Genomic DNA, 25,584 nt, shown 5'->3' with positions numbered 1-25,584 from the left:
TTGTGCAGTAGTTAAGCATGTCTGGCTTTCACTACTTCTACGGTTAGGTGGCTAACGTCGTAGTGTTTTTGTTTTCTGCAGGCATGAAACCAGATTCAAACAACGCATGCTAGAGCTGACAGACACGAACAACATTGCCTACTTATTTCTCTCAGCTGCCAACAGATGGCTGGAGGTCAGGATGGTACGTTCATTGTGTTCCAGACACTTAGTATGATTAGCCTTCCACTGAGAGTCAGTACTGGTCTCCATTATCTGGACTTTAAAATAGATCAGGTTTGTTTATGTTCCAAATGAAATTTAACATATCACAATGTTTTAGCCAATCACAACAAAGTAGTCCCCAAAGCAAAAATCATTGTGTGTTCATTATATTCTCTGAACTACCTCAGTTAATGGGATGGTAAATATTTATATAATGTCATTTTTTTTAAAGAGAGAATTTGAAAAGTGACCACATACACTCATGTCCTTCACCGAGTCAGACAGCTGTAAGGGATGGTGACGTTCTTTGTTTCAAGCCAATGGAGGGTTATGTTAGTACAAAATGTAATGACTAAGTCATCGATTGCTGTCTTCTGTCCTTTGTGACACAGAAATAAGCACAGACTTTGGCACTCTATGGACGCCATGTACCAGATTAATTTCTTTTAGTCCCAGATCCCCCTTCATTTATAAAATAGGAATAAAAACACGTATTTTGTGGATGTGTCACTAAAATAACAATGAAAATAACATAATTGACCTTGTATGCTATTCTAGCTTGAGTTGTCGCTGTGATAAAATGTCCTGTCAAAAGACAACTTAGGGGAGAAAGAGGTTTATTTCAGCTTACAATTCCGGATTACTGTCCCTCATTTTGGGAAACTGAGGCAGGAATTTCAAACAGATAGTCATATCACATGCACCGTCAAGTGTAGGAATGAATACATGCATGTAAGCTCACTCACTTGCTGGTGTGCTGTGTAATTTCTCCATTGTCATACCTTTCAGGACACCTGCCTAGGGACTGGTGCTGCCCACAGTGGCATAGGACTTTCCACCTCAATTCACTTAATTAGGAATGTTTTCCATAGACATGCCTACACAACTACCCAGTGTAGACAATCCCTCATTGAGACTCTGTTTCCAAGTGATCCCAGCCTGTGCCAAGCTGACAATTAAAGCTAAGCAAAGCACCTTCTGCGGTGTTTTGTTTCCACAACAAGATGCAGATCTTCTTTTAAAACCCAACAACCAGAGGGGCAGACGATAATGGAAATTTGATGGGGTCAAAATGAAGGTACCCAAGTTCAAGACTGGTCTTAAAATGGATTGATATGGATTGACACAGAGTCTTGGACAACCTGTGTCTTTCGGTTACTGTGATTTCTCACTGGTTGACAAAGACTCTTTACCACTGTGTTAGTGGTATAGAGAGTTCACTGAGCAATAGAACACAATTATGTCACACAAAACTTTGAAAGAAGCATTAGCTGTTGAAAACAACCACTAAGCCATCTTTCACATGACTGTGAAGGTTGAAAAAGTCAGGACAGAGTAGATTAGGAATTACAGATGGTTAAAAGTTAAGTAAATTGTCACACAAAATCTGTAATAAAGCCTAAGCATTATTACCAGACCATCTAGACCAGCATTGCTTATTTTAAGCTTCTGTTTGCTTTCTTCTTTTAAAAATCCCCATATTTCTCTAAGGGGAAGTATCATACCTGAATAGTAGAACTAGCAAACTATCTCAGTGCATAGATTTTCGGAATTATGAGGAGACAATGACAGTGGTTGCCCATGAGTCTGGTTTTCCTCAGTCAGGAGATCAGGTGTGACTTTAGGGCTAAGTCCGTTCTCCTTGGACTTGAGATGTCTAACTATGACTTCTGTCCTTCACGGCACTTCCCAATGTCAGGTTCAGAGACAAGTGCAAGACAAGAATCTTCATGCAAACCATATGCTCAGTTCTTAGAGCCAAATAAGACATGAGACCCGAGACTGCCAAGAAAGAGGGCAGGGCAAGTTAGAAAAGATAGCAGCCAGACTCAGAGTGGCTCAGTCCCAGTGTTTCAGCCCCCATGTGAAAGAGCAATCAAGTCTACCTGAGCATAAAAGAATTCGGTTTACCTGGAGCCTGAAGAAGAGATTCCATTTTGAATGGAAGGGGTCAAATCTGCTCTTCATTCCTCAGTTTCCTGACTCCTTATGTGGTACAAAGACATAAACACAAGTAAAACACCCTCACACATAAAATAAGATAAAATAATTTAAAACTACATGCTATTGTTCAAGAGCATATGTCACAGGTGGATTGTTGAATAAATCAAGCAGATGAATTCTATTGGGGGAAAAAACTTATTTTTCCCACTTGGCTTCACTACTGTAGGCATCTGTGGTTGGGTCCTCATCACTGTCTCCACAACTTCAGCCTCAAAAACTGACTTTTCTGTCAGAAAAAAATGAACACTGGAGTCAGGATCTTGGAGATGAGAGTGTAAGTTGTTCTCAGTCCCACAGCTAGACACACTCTGTTTTGTAAATCCTCTGAGAGTGGGAAAAAAAGTAAGGAAAGCCTTTATTTGGCTCAAAAAATCTGCATTGATCTTATCTGCACTGTTCACACAGCCCTTCCTGCCCCCTTATTACCCAGTGTCCAGGAAATCAACATGAATGTCTGCTTTTGAGTGACTATTCACCAGGTTCTCAGAACAGACATAATTCACGGCATAGAAGAAGAGCCACTGCATTGGGCACTAATTACTCAGGCAGCTTTTCCCGAAGCCTCCAGGAGGACTAGGAACATTAATGCAGAAAAGGGAAAGCCTGATTTCAGCAATTCCCATGGCTGCCCCCACTCCATTTCCACTTCTTCCTTCTTGATTTTAGATCCTCTTCCCCTGACCCATTGCTGCTGGCAGAAAATCCCAATGAGAAGGAAGGAAGAGAAACCAGAGCTGATGGGATCATTGACCTGGGAAATGTCCCTGGACTCCATCCAGCTTCAAATTTTGTCTAGTGGATTATTGGTGCTTGCTTCTTTCTCCATTCATGTTGAATAAGAGTTAAGAAAACCCTGACACTGAGGAGGTGGATCAATGGATAGAACACCACCACACACATCTGAAGGGCAGAGTTTGGATGCTAGAACTGCAGGTGCGGGAGTCGCCTGTCCTCGCAGCACTGGAGAGGCAGAGAAGGGATCTCCAGGCAAGCTAATTAGACTAGATGAGTTAGCAGGCTCTGGAGGACTCTGCCTCAGTAGATGCACATGCCTACACACACACACACACACACACACACACACACACACACACACACACAGGCCCACAGCACATGCACCACATATACACATGAAAAGAAAAAAGAAATAGAAAGCGTTAAGACCATCCAAGTTTCCATCTTTCCTTGGCTCTGTGGTTTCCTTGGGGAAGGTTTCATCTTGCCTCCCACATTCACTTCCTGTTTGATTAGATTGGGCAAAGCATAATCAAGGCTTTAACACATCAAAAAGGGATGAATCTAAGGGATAAAGTGACTTGACTGGCAGACTAATAACAAAACGGCGGCCACCCTGCTTGCTTTGGCAGTGGAAGGAAGTGTTTTCCTATCAGTGTTGAGTGAAGTGGCCAGGGTTCTGTGTGTCCCCAGGGCCTGGCCTTTGAACACAGCTTACGTCCTCCCGTCAGCCCTCCATGTTAAACAATTCCAGTTCTCTGGCTTCGGTGTTTCCATTTGCAAAAATTGTGTAAGTCTATCTACAGGCTGTGGTTCCAAGCTTTGTCACGCTGCATGCTGGGCGGCTAAAAGAAAATTCTCATCAAGAAGCCAAAACAAACAAACAACAACCAAAAAAAAGTCAGTAGGCACTCGAGGTGAAAGTGCAAATGGTTAGTTAGTCTGTCTTCAGGCTGTTTGGGGAAACAGCACAGAGCTTTCTGTTGCCAGCTCCTGAGTAGACAGGCCTGCAATCACATTGCAGTTTGAGTCCCTCATATCATTTCCCTGTTCCCAAGTGCTAGTGAGGGGGTAGTTCTAAGGACTGCTTGGAGGACAGCAGAACCTGCCATTTTTAGTTGCTACCGATTGCTTCCAAGTCTGTTTTACAGAGAAGTGCAGTTTTCATTATAAGCCTAAGTACAGATCAGTATCATGGACTCACTGAAATTGGACCAGAAGCTTCTCTCTGGGCAATGGGAATCAAGGGCTTCTATCCCGGGAACATTGGCTTTACATGGTCAGGAGAGATCATAATTCTGGGGTGGCTAGGGATCCAGCTCCATTGGTAAACAGCTTGCCTTGTTAACACAAGGATCTGAGTTCAGCCCCGACTTCCTCTAGAACCGTTGTAAGAAGCCTGGCATGGTGGTATCTCACCACTTGTTATCTCAGCACTGAGCATGGAGACAGGCAGATCCCCAAGCTCCCTGGCCAGGCAGCCTAGCCTACGTGGCAAGTTCTAGACCCTGTCTTAAAACAAAGTGGGACAGCACCTGAGGAAGAGTGCCTGAGATTGAGCTCAGGCTTCCATACACACACACACAGACACACAGACACACAGACACACAGACACACAGACACACACAGACACACACAGACACACACACACACACACACACACACACACACACACACACACACACACGCGCGCGCCCATGCAAACATGCACCTGCATGTACTTGTGCACATGCGTACCAAACATCACACACACAAAATTATAATTTGGTACTACACAGATGACTTAGTGTGGTTGGGCTCTCCCTTGAGAATGGGTAATTCATATTTTTATTTTATGTTTTATTTATTTATTTATTTATTTGGTTTTTCGAGACAGGGTTTCTCTGTGTAGCTTTGCGCCTTTCCTGGAACTCACTCTGTAGACCAGGCTGGCCTTGAACTCACAGAGACCCGCCTGGCTCTGCCTCCCGAGTGCTGGGATTAAAGGTGTGTGCCACCACCGCCTGGCTTATATTTTATTTTTAAAACTTATAAAATTGTGTGTGTGTGTGTGTGTGTGTGTGTGTGTGTGTGTGTGTGTGTGTGTGTGTACATGTTAGTGAAGTGCTTACAGAGACCAGAAGAGGGCCTATGATCCCTGGAGCTAAAGTTATAAGTGGTTGTAAGTCACCAACCATGTGGGTGCTGGGAATTGAACTTGGGTCCTCTACAAGAGCAGCAAGTGCTCTTAGCCACTGAGCCATCTCTCCAGCCTCTTTGTGCACCTTTTTAGAAAAGCTGTTATAAAATTTATGAACATACGACATCATGTTGAAACTATGAATTTCACCTAGAGTGTTTAGGGGGAAAACCTATCAGTATAAATGTTTTCAAAGTACTTGGGAACTTGTTGGCATTTGCAAACCCTAGAAGAAGGGTCTAGACTAGATGGGATCTGCTCTTCAAGCAAAGGGCGGGAGAGAGAGCTGACTGGGATGTGGTAAGCTGTTAGCAACAGCTGTATCAGAAGCAACAATCAAAGAAGGGTTTGCTACTCAGTGATGTTTATTGCCTTGAGAAGTTTGCTCTATGTTATTCTTTTTAAAAATTCCTTTATAACTATTATGGGACTTGATGTGGAATTATATCTTAGTGCATATTTTGACCTCTGGTGTTCTATGATGCACACAGGTTTTTAAAGCTTGCTTCAAACATTTGGAAATTATTCAGAACTAAAAACAATCTCAATTTCCAGGGGTAGGGAAACATAACTATGACTTTGTTCCCTTTAATGTTTTTGTGTATTAGGCATAATTTCTAGTTTTCACAGAGAAATTTAGAGTCAAAGGCATCTAAATTAGTTATCTAAGCTCAATAGCTACTAACTGGCAAAGCCAGGATTTGAAGTCTCTGATGTCAAGGCTGGACTTGTGGTCAGCTCTGCAGCAGCAGGATGTTTATAACTGTTTGATACATGTACCAATGTGCACAGGGAGCTACTGGAGACACTTCCTTCTTTGACTTTAGCACATTAAATATTTTGTTATTATTGAAGTCTTATCCAGTGGGTAGATTTTTTTAGAGGGACTGGAGCTCTCTCTAGCCACAGAAGGAATTTTCCAATTGGCTGTGACTTATGATCAGGAGAAGACCAGTATCTGAAAGTCTCCCTGTCTCTAGAACAAGTGACACATGGACTCAATAGGGCAGAAAGACTCAAAAGTCTCCCACACAGTTGGGAAATGGGATTAGAAGGGGTGTGAGGAGATGGGCAGATATGATTTAGTTGAATCCAAGGCTGGCTTTTGTAAATTTATTTTTGTTAAGTTTTGCAAAAGGGCTTATCGTTGAGTCATAGAAAAGTCTGGAGCTTTACAACATGCACATACTTGTAACTTATGAGCAAACTCAGCCCCTTTCGTCATCTACATGATCTGCAAATCTCATGTCCCAGACATGAACACAGTTGGAAAAACGTTCATCTCCAGAGCCCAACAGGCACCCGAGGCTCATTTCTGCAAGGGCTTTGTTCTGACATACAGGGTCTACGGTAACCTTTACATAAGCCTATGTGAAGCCTAGGCTAGAAATAGCTGTTTGTCTGTCAAAAAAGCATGTACATGGAAAGATGGGGACTAGACCTGATTCTGGCTGTGACAGCAACAGTAGCTTCTCTGCAGGTAACCCATATCTCCCCTGAGAGATTCAGTGCCACTCTTGATTCCAACTTCCAAGTCCCAAGTCTTCCTTACTCCACCTCTGACGAATTACTCATCTGAAACTTGACTGGACACTCATGCAATGGTGTGCTTTTCACTGACGGATCACTCCAAGTTAGTCGGCATCCTTGGTTTGACAACTGTGGAATCTTCACATCTTGTCCTTATCTCCGCTCTCCAGGACTACCTCGGAGCTTGCATTGTCCTCACAGCATCCATCACATCCATTCGTGGATCTTCCAGTTCTGGACTAGTGGGTTTGGGTCTTCTGTATGCCCTCACGGTAGGTATTGATGAAAATATCTTTCTTTCCATACAGTGCTGGAGGAACTTTCCACAATAATTATCACCTCTCTTTCATGGACAATAGAGAAATTTGAAATTTATAACATGTTATTTACACATCATAGAAGATTTGAGCCTAAAGCTAACATTTTAGGACAGCTTAGATTAGTTTCTCTCATTTTCACTTTAAAGATTTTATTTAAATTTTAATTATGTGTATTGTGTGCATGTGCACCTGTGCATGTGTGCATACACAGATGCAGGTGCTCACAGAGGCCAGAAAGTCAGATCCTTTAGAACTGGAGCTACAGGCAGTTGAGAACCACCCAACACGAGTGCTGTTGATCAAACTCCCCCTCTGCAAGAGCATTCTATACCCTTAACTGTTGAGCCCTCTCTCCTGTGTCTTTTATCTTTGGAGGTGTGTGTATGTGTTCATATGTGTGAGCAGGTTATGTATAAGTGTGCTCACTTGTGCCTATGGAGATCAAAGGTTGATGTCAACTGTCTTCTTCTATCACTGCTTTTTGAGAAAATGTCTCTCACTGAACCTGGAGCTTGCTTATTTGGCTAGACCAGCTGGCTAACAAGCCCCAGGAATTCTCTGCCTCTTCCTCTCCAGTGCTGAAGTTAAAGACTTACACAACTATATCCAGCTTTTTAAATGGGTTCTGGGGATCCAAACCCATGCCTTCATACTTGTATGGCAAGCTCTTTGCAGACTGAAGCATCTCCAGGTCCCTTAGATTCTTTTCTGGCATTGACACTAGTTTCTAAAAAATTCTCCAATCCCACAGGCATCCTGTTCCTGAGGTTGTTTGAAATCCCTGTCTTGTGCTGTTTACAACCCATTTGTGGCACTAAAATGGGCATGAATATAAATGAGACTAGCATGTACATGAGTGGAATCAATTCTCCACTGTGTAGGGGAATCGGAGAGCAGTTCATGAAATAGAGACATGAGAGACCTTTGAAGAACACACACCTTCTCTACTGATGTCTCATGATGCTCTCCCTGCTGTCTGCTAACCTGCAGTACTTATGAACTGGACCATGTGATGGATACTGTATAGGTCATTCTGTCCCCAGATGTTCAGTGACCATGAGAATTGCTTACTTATTTTAAATGTGACCATTTTTGTCACCTGATACAGATAACCAATTATTTGAATTGGGTTGTGAGGAACTTGGCTGACTTGGAGGTCCAGATGGGAGCCGTGAAGAAAGTGAACAGTTTCTTGACTATGGAATCCGAGAACTATGAAGGCACCATGGGTACTGTGAACATGACTGTTTTGGGAACTATGCGTTTGCTGCGCTTTGTCACTTTAATACCAAGAGAATCCCTTCTCGTCTTAATTTACACTCCTCCCTTCCTTTCCTTCCTACTTTTATTTACTTATTCATTTATTTATGTATCTTTGGAGTTTAGGGTTGTGAGACATGTTAAGTCTATGTAACCCGGGATGACCTTAAACTCAAGATTCTCCTGTCTTGGTCTTCTGAGTGCTGGCAATATGTATGCACACACTATACCCCCTCTCATATTGATATTGCTTGATAATAGCAGCTGAGAACAAGCAAAACTTTAGTCTTGGATACAAGTAGACTCTAAGTAGACAATATTCAATTCTATTTAGAAAGAATTGCAAATGTATTGGCACCTTATTACAATGTGTTCTCTTTCTTATAGCTTTGTTAACTTAAGTACTAAACAAGATTCTTAATTCTATTAGAATAACTGCCAGGAAAGTTGAGGATAAACACAGCATGACCTTCCTTAGATGCAAATCTCAGTCAAAATGCATTGTTTTGCCTAAGTCATTCAGTGGCTTTCTAGCTGGTAAAGTACATAGTCCCAGTTACAGCCGAGGCCACTAAGTGAGGCTTGCCACCTCCCCAGTTCCATTTCTCACCCACTTACATACTTCCTAGACACAATAGCACAATACAGTTCTCTTTTGCCTTTGTTCTTCTCTTACACATATTTGAATTCAATTCCCTAAGATTCATCTCAAGAACTGCTTTTACTTCAAGTCCCCCTGGCTGACCCAAGTCTCCACCCTCTGTGCTCCCAGAGTGCTTTGCTTACCTCCCCATATGGCTGTCCACTTAGAACTGCAGATACTGACTTCTTGCCTGCCTCCTAGGGACACAGCAAGCCTTGCCTTTTATCTTCAAATAATAGATACTCTCACATTAGAAGCTTCAGGTGTTTGAGGATCCACTCACATGTATATCAATTCATAAATGAACTATCTTTACTTAGCTTGAATAGTATTGAATGCTGGGACTCCAAAGAGATGGGATGATGTTAATGCCCGCCCCCCCCCACAGAAGTTAAAATTGTACCACACAAGAAAGACAGGAAAGCAGGAAGGGCGCTAGTTAGAAAAGTGCAGGGGGTCAGCCGAAGTGGAAGGCCATCAAGAAAAGGAAGTTAGGGTAAGGAATGGTCACAATGCATTGTGTATCTATGGAAAAGTTTCAAAACCTAAACTTAAAAGAAAGAAAATAACTCAAAAAACTTAAAATTCTTGATCAACATTGTTCACCCTGAAGGCAATTTAAATTTAAAAAACAAGCTATCATAGTTTGTTTCAGTATTACAATGAATTTAGGGAAATTACACACACACACACACACACACACACATACACACACACACACGCGCGCGCGCACGCGCGCGCGCGCATGCATTGTTAAAGCAATTCCTGGAAATTATACACATTTAAATTTGTGTTTCTTTCTTCATCTATGTCTTAACTACCATTATCTATTCTACTACCCCCAGATCCCTCTCAAGTCCCAGAACATTGGCCACAGGAAGGCGAAATCAAGATTCATGATCTCTGTGTCAGATATGAAAATAATCTGAAGCCCGTTCTGAAACACGTCAAGGCTTACATCAAACCTGGGCAGAAGGTATGGGATTCACCACTGCCCGATTGTTTGTCTGCATAAATCTCTGGTGGAGCCCCCATCACCACATGAGCACCTCCCCATCATCACGTGAGCACCTCCCCATCACCACGTGAGCACCTGATCACCATGTCAACACCCACCACAGGTGTCCAGATCCAGACTCACATTCCACATATGCTGTGGACAAAATTATCTGCATGAAAAAGGAGGGGAGAGAGGGGATTGAAGCAGGACACCAAATGCTCCCTAAGTTATTCTGCCCTTCATTAGCACCCCATCAAATCAGAATGGTCAACACCAGACACACTGTTTAAAATTTCTGATTTCTGGCTCAGAGCTGTACTAGACATCTCCTCCATGACCTTTGCCTCCATTCTAGATCTGCTCTGAATCTACTTCTTTTAATTCCTATTTTTGAAAGATTATGTGTGGGGACAGTGGACTCATTCTTATTAACCCATCTCTGCTCAGCAAAACTGAGCACTTACTTAAAGGTCCAACTATAAATTGATACAGAAATGAAGCCAGGAACAGGGAACAGCACAGCCACATAGAAATAAAAATCAGATGCAATCATTAGTTTAGTGAGGACTTCATTTTATCATAATTCATGAGATCTAAGCAGAAAATTGTGATGCAATTATTTGAGCAAATTTGTACTTTTTCCATGGTACCTTGATGAAGCTAAAAATACCTCGGTGCCTTTCATGCCTTTGTCTGATCTCGATTGTTCCTGCTCTTCTCAGGTGGGCATCTGTGGCCGAACTGGCAGTGGGAAGTCGTCCTTATCTCTGGCATTCTTCAGAATGGTCGACATATTTGATGGTGAGTTGTTAACTAAGTTTTACGCCAGCCAGGTGGCCTTTGTGGCTCAGTGTGTAAAGGTGCTTGCCAGCTAGCCTGACAACCTGGGTTCAGTACTCAGGCCCGACAGAGTGGAAAAGAGACAACTGACTCCCACAGGTTGTCCTCTAACTTTCACTTGCACAATGGTGTGTGCACGTGTGCTTGTGCACACACACACACACACACACACACACACACACACACACACACACACACAAAAGAAAGAAATAAAATATTTTAAAAATCATAGAGCCCAATCAATTTACCTAATTCTGTGAAAATAAACAGCACATATTTATCAGAACTTCGTATCCTGCACATGGGTCGAGGCAGGTACCCCGAAGATAACAGGAGAACATAGAATTGGGAGAATAAGATGACAGTCCCAAATGAAGGCATAGTGACAGCTGCCAGCAGGTTGTTATAAACTTACAGGATGAGCACAGCCACCACATCGAACATCAACAGATGGAGGTGAGATTTTGAGAGGAAAGAAAAGGGAAGGTTGCTTTGCTCTCCCCAGATTAAAAAATATGTCTTTCTCTACTGAAGGAAAAAGAATGACACAGAAATAAGTAATCTGCACTCATAATTTAGTTGTGTGACTTTTACAGTTGTGTTCTTAATGATGCTGAACATTTTGTGTGTAGACAAACCTTGCTGTAAAATGCTAAACTCATGTCCACAATATCCAGAAACATTTGTTCATCTACTATAACAGCAGAAATCATTTAATCTTTGTTTTAGAAAAATAATATGTCATTTTTTTTGTTTATTGAGTGGCTATAAACATGCCAACACGTAAGCCATTCTAAATGAAAGGAGCTCCAGCAATGACCCTGACCTTTAGCCCAGGAAATGATTCCTACTACTGTCTCTATTGACTACAGTGATAATTACAGTACTTTGTATTTTTATTGCACTTGACAGCTTATATTATTTTACTTAATCTACAAAACAATTCTGTGAGATAAAAGATTAGTTTGTGAGCAATGAAACTGAACTGTAGCTGGGCATGGTGGTACATGCCTTTAATCGCAGTCTTCAGGAGGCAGAGGCAGGTTAATCTCTGTGAGTTCGAGGCCAGCCTGGTCTACACAGTGAGTTCTGGGACAGCCAGAGCTACATAATGGAGAGAAGCTGTCTTAAAGTGTGTGTGTGTGTGTGTGTGTGTGTGTGTGTGTGTGTGTGTGTGTGTGTGTGTGTGTATGAACCATAGAAATCAGAATGGGGGAGAGTAAATTCAGTGGCATAGTAAGCATCCACCACTAGGTGGGTTAGTGGCTTGTTCATTCCATGATGGGCAATGCCTTCAGCAGAGTTTGTGTCTCTGAGCAATTACATGGTCCAAAGACAACTGAAAGTTTTCATTACAAAACTGTGACTATGGCTGAGCTTATTCGATTAGCCTGATCTTCAGGCATCTACAAAGGTGGTTTTTAGGCACCCCTGAGAACCCTAACTAATTTGATGCCTTTTCAGTAGCATAGTCCCTGAAAGAACCCACTTAAGTTCATCCTCCTTGCTTCTGCTTGAGGAAGCCCTGTGGTAGTATTGTGTTCCCCAAAATATTGTGCACGCTAATAAACTTATCTGGGGTCAGAGAAGAGAACAGCCACAATATTAAACATAGAGGATAGGCAGTGGTAGCACACACCTTTAATCCTAGCATTCCAGAGGAAGAAATCCCTCTGGATCTCTGTGAGTTCAAGGCCACATTGGAAACAGCCAGGCATGGTGACTCACGCCTTTAATTCCAGAAAGTGAGCCTTTAATCCCAGGGAGTGATGGCAGAAAGCAGAAAGGTATATAAGGCGTGAGGACCAGAAACTAGAAGCATTTGGCTGGTTAAGCTTTTAGGCTTTTAGCAGCAGACAGCTGAGATTCATTCTGGATGAGGACTCAGAAGCTTCTAGTCTAAGGAAACAGGATCAGCTGAGGAATTGGCAAGGTGAGGTTGCTGTGGCTTGTTCTGCTTCTCTGATCTTCCAGCATTCACCCCAATACCTGGCTTCAGGTTTGTTTTTATTAATAAGACCTTTTAAGATCCATGCAACAAAGCCCTTGCTTACTACTAACTGGGCTGTAGCTGACATTCCACGTCCATCTTATTTGTCTCACAAGGAACATTGTCTTTGCATGACAAGATGAGGAAATGAATCTCTCAGGTAAAGGGGACATGCAGAATGTGCAGTCCTGTAAGTCTGCAGACAGCACGGACTACCTTGGTGACATCGGATCTCACATCAGAACTTGCTTTCCTATTCCTAATATGTTGTGCTATTCGTCCCAGCAGTGGGTGACAGGCCAAAAGCTTTGTCTTCAGGAAACTTGAATGTGTGGAGCTAGACAATAAAAAATAAGTAAACACATACAGGATGTCTGATTCCAACAAATCCTACAAAGCAAAACGAAACAGGAAGGGAAGGTAAAGGCCTTCTAGAAAAAAGGAGACCCAAAGGGGGAAAAGTGATTTGGGCTTGTCTGGCCAAATATGAACAATAACAGAACATTCCTTCAGGGGAAAATATATCAGAAAGACAAATCTCCCCTGAAGTGTACATTTTTGTTAGAGACAGATGTTTCTGATACTTAAACGGGAAGCTTTGTATTCTGTGTTCAACCTAGAACTTGGAAAAAAATCTTTTATTAATTCATTCATTGGAGGGACTGGGCACTGAGCCCAGGGCCTCATGGCCAGGCAACGGTGGGAGAGAGTAGGGGAGAACAATTTTAATTATTAAATGAATGAAAATCTCTCTCATGAGTTTGCTATACGTCTGCGGCATTTGTTTTTCCGTAACAGGAAAGATAGTCATTGATGGGATAGACATTTCCAAACTGCCCCTGCACACACTGCGCTCTAGACTGTCCATCATTCTCCAGGACCCGATCCTCTTTAGTGGCTCTATCAGGTGAGTGCGCTAGTCTGAGGACTTGATCAAGTCGAGCATGCTGCCCCACAGCTGGAGGAGGAGCCCTGGGTGTGCTAGCCTAGACATGTGCTTTGAGCGCTCTCCTGTTGGAGTCTATAAAGTCTGGCAGCATTTCGGATGCCTGCCTGATTCCTGTGTGTCTGTCCTGGGTTCAACAGATAACGTAGACTGTCTCTATCTGCCTCCCGGCCTCACACAACTTTTATTCTCCTCTCAAATCACTTGGACAAAGCAACTCCAGAGGTCTCTGCCCTGGTTTGTTGTTTCCCATAAATCAGTAAAAAGTATAAAACAACTGGAGATATTCACTTTCCTAGTAGTTGCTTTTAATATACTGTCTGATTAAATCCTCGGAAAATGCTTTGAGGTCATATTATTATCCCCATGTTACAAATGATTATTTTGAAACTCAAAGCTGTTGTGTCTTTCTCAAGTTCATAGTCCAAGTAAGTGGTAGAATTGCCATCCAGTAGCAGACTGTCTGAGTCCAAGGTCTACCCAGACAGCTACTAGATCATTAGGGTGGGCGGGGGAGGTATGAATGTGTTCATGTGTGGCTTTATTCTTTGTTTTGTTTTGTTTTGCTTTTGTCTCTCTCTCTCTTGATTCCCTCCCCTGTCACCTAATTACAAAGAAGTGTTTGCTACCTCCATTCAAGAATTATTATTTATATTAGAGAAAAAAATGTATGGAATGTCACTCATTATTCACCTGTAAGATTTCTTTAATTAAAAGTCCTAGTGGTCCAGCCTTAGACAAAGAACTATAGGTAACTAAGGAATGCTGAGAGTGGGAAGAGCACATCAATTAGTTATCCAATGTGAAGTGGTCATCCCTGAAAACATATACATGCAGGTAACATTATAGGGACTGAGCAGGTTGTATTTATCTATTTCTCTCATACATATATACAATTAAAGAAATATAGGCCATGCATTTGAGAGACAGAAGCAGGGCTGTATGTGAACGCTGGCAGGAGGGAAGCGAAGGGAAGAAATTTTGTAATTATATTTTCATTTTAAAAATTAAAAACATTCTTAAAAAAGTTCTAGATGCATCAAGTTACTTAGCAGTATTGTATCAACTTGTACCTCTGATATACCCTGAATACTTCTGTTGTGTATTATATATTCCCACACAGACTTGTGTGTTTAGCATCAGTTCTATGGGGTATTGACTAGACAATATTCTGGTTATACTAAGCATAATATAGATCCGGGCAATAATATTGGTCATACTGTATTATGTATGCAAATGCACCTTGTAATGTAAAAAACTTTTGTGCTAACATTGGAGGTCATTCACACAGTTATCACTAAAGTATGGCTTTTGTGCTTGCTCTGCACTGAGCCCTGTTCTGGTGTTGAATATATCGTCTCATGTTTATTATTAACTGATAAACAGGGTTGTTTCCTTACAGGTTTAACTTGGATCCTGAGTGCAAGTGCACAGATGACAGGCTCTGGGAGGCTCTAGAAATCGCCCAGCTGAAGAACATGGTGAAATCTCTGCCAGGAGGTTTAGGTACAGCTACGAGTAACTCCACGTGCCTCTGGCTCCATGCTCTGGAGAACTGCATAATTCTAGTGCCAATTTTTTTATTTAAATATTATTTATTTTTATTTATGTGTCTGTATGTGTACCTGTTTGTCTGTATGTGTATCATGTGCATACAGTGTCCGTGGAGACCAGAAGAGGACATTAGATTGGAGATACAGGAGGTTGTGAGCCATCATGTGGGTGCTGGAAACGAAACACAGGTTCTCTGCAAGAGCAGCCAGTGCCCTTAACTGCTGAGCCATGTCTCAGCCCTCATCTGTGTTTGTTTGTTTTAATAAAGTTACAGTAGCAGTGGAAATACATTGATTAAAAACAAACTCAACCCTCATCCACTGGGACAGTACAGATTAATGGGTTGATATAACAGAAAGAGAAGTGGAATTGGGGTGGGAATATTCTATTTCTTCTCAAGGCCTACTACACATCAGATAAACATGACCTTAAACAAACCACTTGATCTCCCTAGGCCACAGGTAGGTAAATTACACAATCTCCTGGGAGAACTGGATTAAATAATTCAACAATTCCCAAGGTCCTCTGGTCTTGCAAATGTCTAGCAGTATTTCTTGACTTAGCTGTTGGGACACAGTTTTCCATATGTTGTCAAAAATACGATGAGCCAGCATCCTCTTCCCTCTGCCTCTCAGGAGGCCATCTCTTCAACAGCATACCAGGCCAGTCATGCACATGTCATGTTTTTCCTGACTCCCCTGCCCCCCAAAGTTACCTACTGTTGTTAGTGAGCCTCTTGCTTCCCCTGCCTCAGATGCCACTGTCACTGAAGGTGGGGAGAACTTCAGCGTCGGGCAGAGGCAGCTGTTCTGCTTGGCCAGGGCCTTCGTGAGAAAGAGCAGCATACTCATCATGGACGAGGCCACAGCCTCCATTGACATGGCCACGGTGAGTTTGCACCTCGGCTTTGAAAACCAATGTGTTGGGGAGGTGTTTGACTGGGTGTGTTCTTCCAAGTGGGTTCGGAGTCCTCAACGCTATTGTTGCAAACGACACCCCAACCATCTTCTTGATCAACCAAAAGGGGTTTCTCTTACCAAGACTCACTTTTAAAAATCTACACTAGTAGTAGAGACTCATAAAAAACAAACTCAGCCTCATCCACTAGGAGACCACAGATTAGCCGGATGGTGTAACAGAAAGAGAAGCAGAATTAGGGTTGGGATATTCTATTTCTTCTTAAACCCTACTGCACACTGGCTAAATGTGACCCTGGACAAGCCTCTTGGTCTCTTAATCTCTCCTTAAACCTTTCATTTGATATGAATTAAACTGCTAACACTGTTGAGAAGAAATGAGAAATAAGCACCAGACACCTATTTGTATACAGCACACACACACACACACACACACACACACACACACACACACACACACACACACGGGGGGGGGGGGGGGGGGGGAGGGCAATATGAAGTCACCATCCATGTTATACAGCGTAGAAAGAGTCAATCAAGCAAACAAATGTATCTTTAACCCAAACAATTGACCACATTCTTTGTAGTGGAAATGTTGAAAATCAACACATTTGCAATATGTGACTTTATAATTGACTGGGCTTGTTATGCAGAGCAGTAGATGGAGAAACAGTGAGCACCATGGAGGACAGAGAGAAGAGGGACCCCTGGCACACTGCTGGTGCAAATGAACATTAGTGCAGCTGTTTTGGAAAACATGGAAATTCCTCAAAAAACTAAAAACAGATCTACCGTATGAACCAGCAAGCCCACTACCGGGTGTATATCAAAAGGAATCAGATTATAGAGGACAGGTATCCACATAGCCTTGCTCCTTTCAGCATTATTGACATATTAATTCATACACCTAAGTGTGTTGACAGTCAGATAAAGAGAATGCGGTGTGTAGAGATCAGGGAATGCCACACAGCCTTTGAGAAGGGGGACACACTGCCACTTTGGGGAGGTGTTTGACTGGGTGTGTTCTTCTGACTGGGTTCAGAGTCCTCAACGCTATTGTTGCAAACGACACCCCAACCGTCTTCTTGATCAACCAAAAGGGGTTTCTCTTACCAAGACTCACACAACCACTGTGACAGTGTGGTTGGAACTGTAGGGCACTGTGCTAAATGAATCAAGCCAGTCACAAGAAGACAAATCCTGCATGGCCTCACTTACAAGATTCTGAAAGAAATCAATGTCATGGAAACAGCACCGATGTTGATACAGAACTCATAGTGGGGAAGAGAGGGAAGGAAAGGAAGGAGAAATAAAGGCTGTTTAGCAGAGATCTTAGTCTGAAGGAGTGAGTGTTGCTCATCAGCACAGGATCCTTATTTTCTGATACATTTCCAGGTGTGTTCCAGGGCTCAGTGGATGAGAGTAGTGTGCCAGAATAAGGCCACAGGTCGGTCATGAGAACTCTGAATTGTGGAATGTAGATCCCTTTTCAGTAGACCATGATAGCTAAAGCCATCTGTTGGCTACAACAATTTGTATTTGTTAAAATTAATAATGACTTGAATTAAGAATGGCCTTCCCCATGTACTCATGGGAAAGGCCAGAGTCTTTATACTCCTAACTCCGTGCTGCCTTCCTGCTGCCCACTTCACACTGGGTCAAATTACCCCCAAATAAAGCCACTTCAAGATTGTTAAGAACCAACCATATATGAAAGTGATAATTTGGCTCCTTCCCTCCTTCCTGCCCCCCCCCCCACTCCAGCTTTCTAAGACAGAGTCTCACCATGTAATCCTGGCTGGCCTGAAACTCACTATCATACCCAAGCTGGCCTCAAGTTTGCAATCCTCCTGCCTCTGCCTCCTTAGAGCTAGGGTTACAAGCACAAACCACTATGCTTGACTTCACAACTTTTTTTCTTTTTTGTCTATTAAGACTAATCAAAGTACATTACCAAGTTATGTGACATCACAATTACCATAGTATAAAAATAACAAAATGGCTTATGGTCAGAAGTAATGCAAATCGGTATTTATCAGCCATGTTCAAGGACATCTGCTTCAGCATAGTGGAGAGCAGGAAAGGGAGTGAGAATACATGACTCAAACAGCAGCAAGCAACCTGAATGGCATACATGGGTAACTGGATTGTTTTTGAGGAGTGAGGTGGACTCTTCACCCACAACACTTTCAAATATAATGATAATCATAGTTTGTGATGTGAAGAAAAGTATTTTTGTCTTAAACATTCTTTATGGGTCAAAATCCAAATTTTGGCATGGACTTCAGTTTCTCTTTGCTTGCTAAGTCAAAGGTTAGCACCAGGATAGGGTTTGATTAGCTTCGGTCATATACTGCCTGTGGTCTAATAAGCAAGTGCGTCCATGCTCCTGCACTTCATTTTCTTCTTTGGGTTCCTGGTGATAGATCTGTCAGTCAGATCAACCACTGAGCTTTCCTTTTCAGTTAGCATACAAAGGAATGGGTTTCATCATGATACTTTCATACATAAATGCCACCACTGTACTTTCTTCTTACTCTCATCCCTCCCCCACTGCCGTTACCACCCCCCATACTTCCTCCTCCTCCGAAATAGTCTTCCCTTCTGCTTTCAAGTCACATGCATCCCATCACTCTCCATCCCCATCCCTTAAGATCTTCCTCAAGGGCTGCAGAACTGCTCTAACAGAGGACCTGAGTTAAGTTCCCAGCATCCCTATCAGCCCCGCTCACAATCACCTGTAGCTCCTGTTTCAGGGAGTTTGGTGCCCTCTTCTGGCTTCTGTGGGTGCCTGCACACTCTTGACATAAATACACACAAGGCATACACAAGGATAAAATAAATTAATTTTTTTTTTTTTTTGGTTTTTTGAGACAGGGTTTCTCTGTGTAGCTTTGTGCCTTTCCTGGATCTCGCTCTGTAGACCAGGCTGGCCTCGAACTCACAAAGATCCACCTGCCTCTGCCTCCTGAGTGCTGGGATTAAATTAATTTTTAAAGAAAGATCTCTTCCTCCCTTCTCATGGTCCCCTTTCCACTTATGATAACTGACTTTTCTTGTATTTTGAAGACATTTCCAAAACCCAGCCTGCTACAAACTACACTTCCTTGTCAACACCACAGAAGACTTGGAGTCAGTATTCTCAGAAGGAACTGGGCAGTGGAGTAATGATCTTGGGTTATAAAATATTTTGTCAAGAGAAAGCAGGCTCCTGAAAGTTGAAACTTCTCTTTTCCTTTTGGCAGGAAAACATTTTGCAGAAAGTAGTAATGACAGCCTTTGCGGACCGCACAGTCGTGACCATAGCTGTAAGTGACATGTGTGGGATCACTTCATTCCTCTGTAGCTTTGGTTATAAGGCTCTTCGAGTTTTAAGTTTGAGAAGGTGAAGTACATTGATGTTGTATATTTCTCTCCTGTTTCATGTCATATATATCATTTATTTTCAATCACTCCATTTGACATGTAAGGACACCAACTGACCAGTGTCAGTGCTAATTTCCAGCACCATAGTAACTTTCAGAAAGTTCCTAAATTCCATGACCAATTTAGCTAATATTTGTATATAATTTCTCCTTATTTACCCGTTTTAAAGTAGAAGACAGTGAGATGCCCATGGCACGGGACGGTAACGTCCCTACATTAGGTAGCCTAGATGGGGTTGCTGAGTCACTTAGCTACCATTTGCTTGCTCGCAAGGGTGTTAGTTTTTCTGTCTCCTCCTCGTTGTGTTTGCTCTGACCTTTGCTCTCATTGCAGCCCACTGAAGACTTTATTTGATGAGACCTCGTCCATTTTTCTTCTCACTGATTCTCTTCCCTCTCCACTTCTCTCTCCTCCAGCACCGCGTCTCTTCTATTGTGGATGCAGGCCTTGTCTTAGTCTTTTCTGAGGGTATTTTAGTAGAGTGTGACACTGGTCCAAACTTGCTGGAACACAAGAATGGCCTCTTTTCTACTTTGGTGATGACCAACAAGTAGCCCAGCGTGATCTGCTCCTCCAAGTGTCTCATTCTCTGGTAGATGTCTTAGCTTACTCACCTGAGTAAGGCAGAGCTGAGGCTGTGGTTGAAAGGATTGCTGGGGGGAAGAACTAACCATGGGGATGACTGTGCAAGTCAGCTCGACCAAGTGCTTGCACCGTGTGTGCTACTGACTGAGGAGCATGCTTATGTTCTCAAAGACAGCATTTAATAGGAAGCAAGATTCCCTCTGTCCTAAGGATCAGTTGATTTGAGGCTCTTTTCTAGTCACTTTTAAAAATGCCACGTGTGTTACCTGCCCAAAGAAGGTTTTAATTTACGTGATTGCTTAGTGTAATTGCTGAGAACCCGAGCTGCTGAGGAACCCTTACTACTTTGGGGGGAAAGACACTCTCTAAAGTGCTTCTTCCTCAAGCTCCAGGAAATGACTTCCCGTGGGGACCAGGTAAAGGAAGCCCCACTTTCTCTAATTTTCCTGATAAGCTCTTCGGTTCCTCCTTTTTGATGGGGGCAGGCAGCCTCGCAAGTTCATTCTCACCACAGTAAATGATCTAAGAGGCTAAAGAACCAGCTGATGTGAAATACCACTTCTTGAATATGGTTCAAGAGTTGTCTCACTAGAGACATGTAGGGAGAATTCCCTGTTGCTCCTTCATGAGTGGGAGGAGAAAGGAATATCAGACCCTTGGTTACCCAGGAGACCAAATCTCTGCTCTGCATGAAGCATGGTTGTGGTGGGCAGTCCCATGAAGTCTTTATCTTGAAGATTACTTGATCACAATTTGTATCTTTAATGCAAAGTTACATTCTTTTACCTGATTTCTAACTGTATTTGTGGAATACTTTTCACTATGCACACCCAGTGTGGAGGTCATTAAACTCCCAGCATCCCCCACCTAAAGGTCACAGGGATGAGGCATCACTAGGAGACTCTGGAGAAGCCCATGCTACGCAAGCAGCTCGTTGACGATAGACCAGCACCTCACTTGTCATAGGCTCCTTCCAGAATGATCGACAGCTCTGCTAAGATTTGTTTTCTTTCTCAGCCTAAAAGCTCCCCATTACCTTGGTCAACTGCCACTGAAACATAAAATATCTTTAAAAAAAATACATATTTTTCTGAAGGAGCCATCACATTCCAAATTAGTTCCGGGTGTTTATTTATGGAAACAATTTATTCCTCACCCTCAATGGGATAACTTCTCTGGAGCATTTTGAAATTTTCTTCAACACTAACTGACCCCACACTTTCCCAACAACAACAAAAAGTAATGTGAATTAATGGAATAAACACAAACTATATTTATTTCTGTTGGCTAAGATTTTTCAATGTTTTTATTATTTTAGTAAACATTATTTTTAACTATTCCAGCAATGTTTATAAAACTGTCTACATAGACATAAAAGCCAAATTCTTTTTTAAGCACCTCTGATATGGCTATTGAAGAAATAATATTTTTCTGGAGAGAAAATGCATTAATAGTTATAAAGAAATTTGCTATGTCTATTTCTTCCAGATGCATGGGGGTGCACATGGCTCTGGTCTTTTCTCAAAGATGGACATTGCCCCCCAACTTCTGGAAAATTCCTAAAAATAGCTGTAGGTGACTATGAGACCTTGAGAGTGGCTGGTAGCTCTTGAGAGTCACTGCATGTCTAAAATACATGATGCATCTCAAACAGCAAGAACAGAAAATGGAGAAGGATGCAAGAAGATTTTTATGCTGGTTTCACATCAAAATGCTAACACAGAGAACAGGCTGAGGATTGTATGTATGCATGTATGTATGTATATACTAGAGTTGCTTTCAACTGCTTGTTGCTGCTTTTAAAATGTGTCTCCCAGCGCCGGGCGGTGGTGGCGCACGCCTTTAATCCCAGCACTCGGGAGGCAGAGCCAGGCGGATCTCTGTGAGTTCGAGGCCAGCCTGGGCTACCAAGTGAGTCCCAGGAAAGGCGCAAAGCTACACAGAGAAACCCTGTCTCGAAAAACCAAAAAAAAAAAAAAAAAAAAAAAAAAAAAAAAAAAAAAAAATGTGTCTCCCAGCAAATTTAAAACGGCATGAGATTGGCTTTATATTTTTATGGTATAGGCTGATCTCAGCAAGAATAAAGGCCACCAAGAGCTTTCCTTCTAAACCATCAAGAGAATTCCTAACAGCAGTTGACATTTATCATTTGTCGATATGTGCCAGAAAAGGTGTGCAGTTTCCACACAAATTCTCTCACACTATGCTGGAAGGCAGGGCCATTGCTGCCATCATTGTGTAGGTACAAAGCTGCAGCACCCATGGTTAGGATGCTGATAGAGACTGCACAGGTGACAGGTATGGGAACTGGAATGTAAGTCGGTCTGACATCAGAGCCTGCTCACACATCATTACAACACTCATCGTGGTTGGCCAACGTCCCCTGAGGGATGGCAGGATAAAAAGACCTTGCCCTCTGAAGCTAGCAAACCTGTCTCAATGATGATTCAATGATGATGGTGCTGTTAATTATCTGGATCATCTCTATTTTTCTTGATCTGTCTGAACCCTAATGATATCCCTGATGGAGTGGAGCAAGGGAAGACCCACTGCTGAAGAACATTTTGATGATTCCCAAGTGTGTGGTGCACTTAACATAGGTCATATCCTAGATAAACGGCAGTTTTTATTATTACTACTAAGTAACGCCACAGCCCCTCTTCCAAGGGGGCCACATGGGAAGTGAGCCAGTGAGTGATAGTGATCTCCACCGAATAAGAGACCACACACACATCAATACACCTGAATAACACATTCAAATGCTGAATGCCAGAATAGACTTCCCCAGGTGGGATTCCCCGGACCTGAATCTCTCAGGGTCCTTCTCATTGTGTGTTAATTCAGAGATTTAGTGGGCTCACACATGAGATAACTGTAATCAGGAATAAAATATAACCCAACTGGTTGACAATGGCTCCCTTCAGCATTTAACGGAGACACACTTATTAGTGTGCATAGTTGTCAGGTTTAGTCAAATAGTGGCAACACTAGCTGCACTGAAGTTAAGACAGAGCAGACACAGCTAACTACATTGGTTGGTATTTAGAAGTATATTAATTAATACAAGAAAAGAATATTTCGTGGCATACCCAAAGTAAAGAAGCAACCATGCATGACCGGTCTGTGAAATATTCATATTCCTTGTTTTGGCTCATGAGTTCAGATTCATAACTAATGTTGCTGGTTTTCATATTCCCACAGCATCGAGTTCACACCATTCTGACTGCAGACCTGGTCATTGTGATGAAGCGAGGGAACATTTTGGAATACGACACTCCAGAAAGCCTCTTGGCCCAGGAAGATGGAGTGTTTGCCTCATTTGTTCGTGCAGACATGTGAAAGGATGCCTTGTAGTCCTACCTGGCTTTAAATGCCTGCAGTCAGCACACCTGAGGGAGCTTCACCTTGGCCTTCACAGGGCAGCACCATAAACTTCAGCAGATTTTTGTATGAAAGTTGAGGTTTCTGTTTCCTGTTTTGGTTTAATAGTTTCCTGAGAGACATTTCTTGTAGGTTCATCATTGAGTTATTTTTCTAATGATCAGGCTGGGTTAGAATAGCAGGCTATGTTAAAACATGCAAGTAAATCAGTTTGAGTTAAGTCTGGTCAATGTCTGTCAAACACGGGGGTTGAAATAAGTAATCTGCATTACCACACTCTTCCCGGGAGGGCTAACCTTGCCTTGCTGTTGGGGCGCCCATGTAGGAAGAGAGTAAAAGAAATTCATTTTCTAACGAAATACTAAAGTTCATGATCTACCTTAGGAGAATATTTTCTATGCTTATTTTTTTTTTACTTTTCCCCTTTTTAATAATTTCTTGTCACCAAGAATTAAGCATTTTTAGTACTTCTGTAAAGCCAACCTCTTACGAGAGAAAGATTGTGACATGAGGTTGAATATTTGAAAACATTATACCTGTTTCCATTTTCCTCTGTCCAATAAGAGAAAGTTCAAGTTAGGTTCAGTCCTCTAGCGATAGGACAGTTAAGCTTTCTGGAATTTAATTCTTTATCAGAGAGGTAATGACTCTGAACCCTGAAGTGCTATATTACATATAGAATATAGGTAAATGGCCTTATCCATCATACACACACACACACACATTCATGCCACATCTTAGCTGTGTGCTAATCTTGGCAAGTGCACATTCCTCAAGGGTACCAAATATTCCTTACAATACATTTCTGTGGGAAGGTTACATAAATAGTGAGTTTTTATTTCTACTTGGCAGATTTCACCTGTAGACATTGATGACATACATGTGACCATTTGTCCCGTTCTAATTTTAGTGCACAAGAGTGTACCAGAATCTGCAGGGTATTAGTGTCCTGTTTCACTTAATACTAGTTAATAAAGTTGAACTTACTGAACATTAGCTTCCCTGTTATCTTAGCTACCACAGTTTCTGTAACTCTTGCCCATCTGATACAAGCATTGCTGAGTTTCATATAAGGGTTTTCACATATTGTAAGATCTCAAAGACACATAATTGATGGGGAATGCATTTGTTTCAAGACTTAAAATTCTTGTGCATCAGGATATAACAAGGTGTCTTCATAGATGCAGAACCATAGTGTAAGAAGTTCATAATGATGGACAAAAATGGTCTGGATTACTTTGCTTAAATCACCACCTCTTGTCCCGCATATAAGACTTCATTAGGAGAAAATAATAGTATTATCTGCAAAAAGCCAGTAGATCACAGTCATTATCAATAAATTCAATCTCAAAAGTACTTCATAAAAAATTGACTAATCTACTAAAACACTGCTGGTTTGAAAAATTCTGTTGGGGCTAAATATCCATGATGTTTGTTACCAAGTCACACCTTCTTCTTACATAGAAAGGTTTGCCTACAGACATAGCCCCTTCAGATGTAAAACTACACTATCCTGTACACAAGTGAGTATCTATAGGTTATTCTTTACTACTCCTTGTTATGCTTATTCTATTTATTCTCAGTATATTAAATTTGTTTATTATGTACACTGTAAGTTTACTCTCTATAGTACATGAAAACATATTGGCTTATCTTACATAATAAACTAGTCTTTTTGTTTACTAAATTACAGCAGGTGACTTTTCTTCTGCAGACAGTTCCATTGCATGTTAACCAGTCAATAGATATGAGTCAACATACTTGCCAGACAATACCTGGTCTGCCTGCCTTCATGATTTCTAAGAGTCATGAATGTGTACCATCACTTTATAAACAGACCTCAGGGTTGTTTCCATTGAGTAGACCAGCTCTTATTCTCCTTCTCCTTTTTCCTCTTCCTCTTCTTCCTCTTCTTCTTCCTCTTCTTCTCCTCCTCCTCCTCCTCCTTCTGCTTTCTCATTTTTATTTTCTTAACATCTTGAACTAAGTGTTTCTATGACTGGATTTGTCCCAAATACTTATTGACTGATTCATATAATTGTCTTCTAGTCTTTCCCTTGTCACTCATTT

At 41.9% G+C, this 25,584-nt stretch overlaps 1 protein-coding gene across 4 annotated transcripts in view; it reads left to right on the top strand.

The window, feature by feature from the left end:
- Positions 1–25,204, top strand: part of Abcc9 (ATP binding cassette subfamily C member 9) — a 134,034-nt gene extending 108,830 nt beyond the window's left edge. For all 4 annotated transcript variants that reach the window (XM_052720779.1, XM_052720778.1, XM_052720776.1 and 1 more), the window contains exons 31-40: positions 82–184; positions 6,823–6,924; positions 8,081–8,201; positions 9,721–9,851; positions 10,598–10,676; positions 13,504–13,612; positions 15,054–15,157; positions 15,960–16,093; positions 19,368–19,430; positions 23,335–25,204. In XM_052720779.1, the coding sequence (XP_052576739.1) occupies positions 82–184; positions 6,823–6,924; positions 8,081–8,201; positions 9,721–9,851; positions 10,598–10,676; positions 13,504–13,612; positions 15,054–15,157; positions 15,960–16,093; positions 19,368–19,430; positions 23,335–23,472 (1,084 nt within the window). In that variant the 3' untranslated portion in view covers positions 23,473–25,204. The remainder of the gene's footprint in view (positions 1–81; positions 185–6,822; positions 6,925–8,080; positions 8,202–9,720; positions 9,852–10,597; positions 10,677–13,503; positions 13,613–15,053; positions 15,158–15,959; positions 16,094–19,367; positions 19,431–23,334) is intronic.
- The last annotated feature ends 380 nt before the right edge of the window (positions 25,205–25,584 follow it).

The sequence above is a fragment of the Peromyscus californicus genome, unplaced genomic scaffold (genome assembly GCF_007827085.1).
Source record: "Peromyscus californicus insignis strain IS unplaced genomic scaffold, ASM782708v3 Scaffold_6__1_contigs__length_162567912, whole genome shotgun sequence".
Classification (NCBI taxonomy): domain Eukaryota; kingdom Metazoa; phylum Chordata; class Mammalia; order Rodentia; family Cricetidae; genus Peromyscus; species Peromyscus californicus.
Note: the sequence above shows the minus strand (reverse complement) of the source record. Positions and strands in the feature narration are given on the sequence as shown.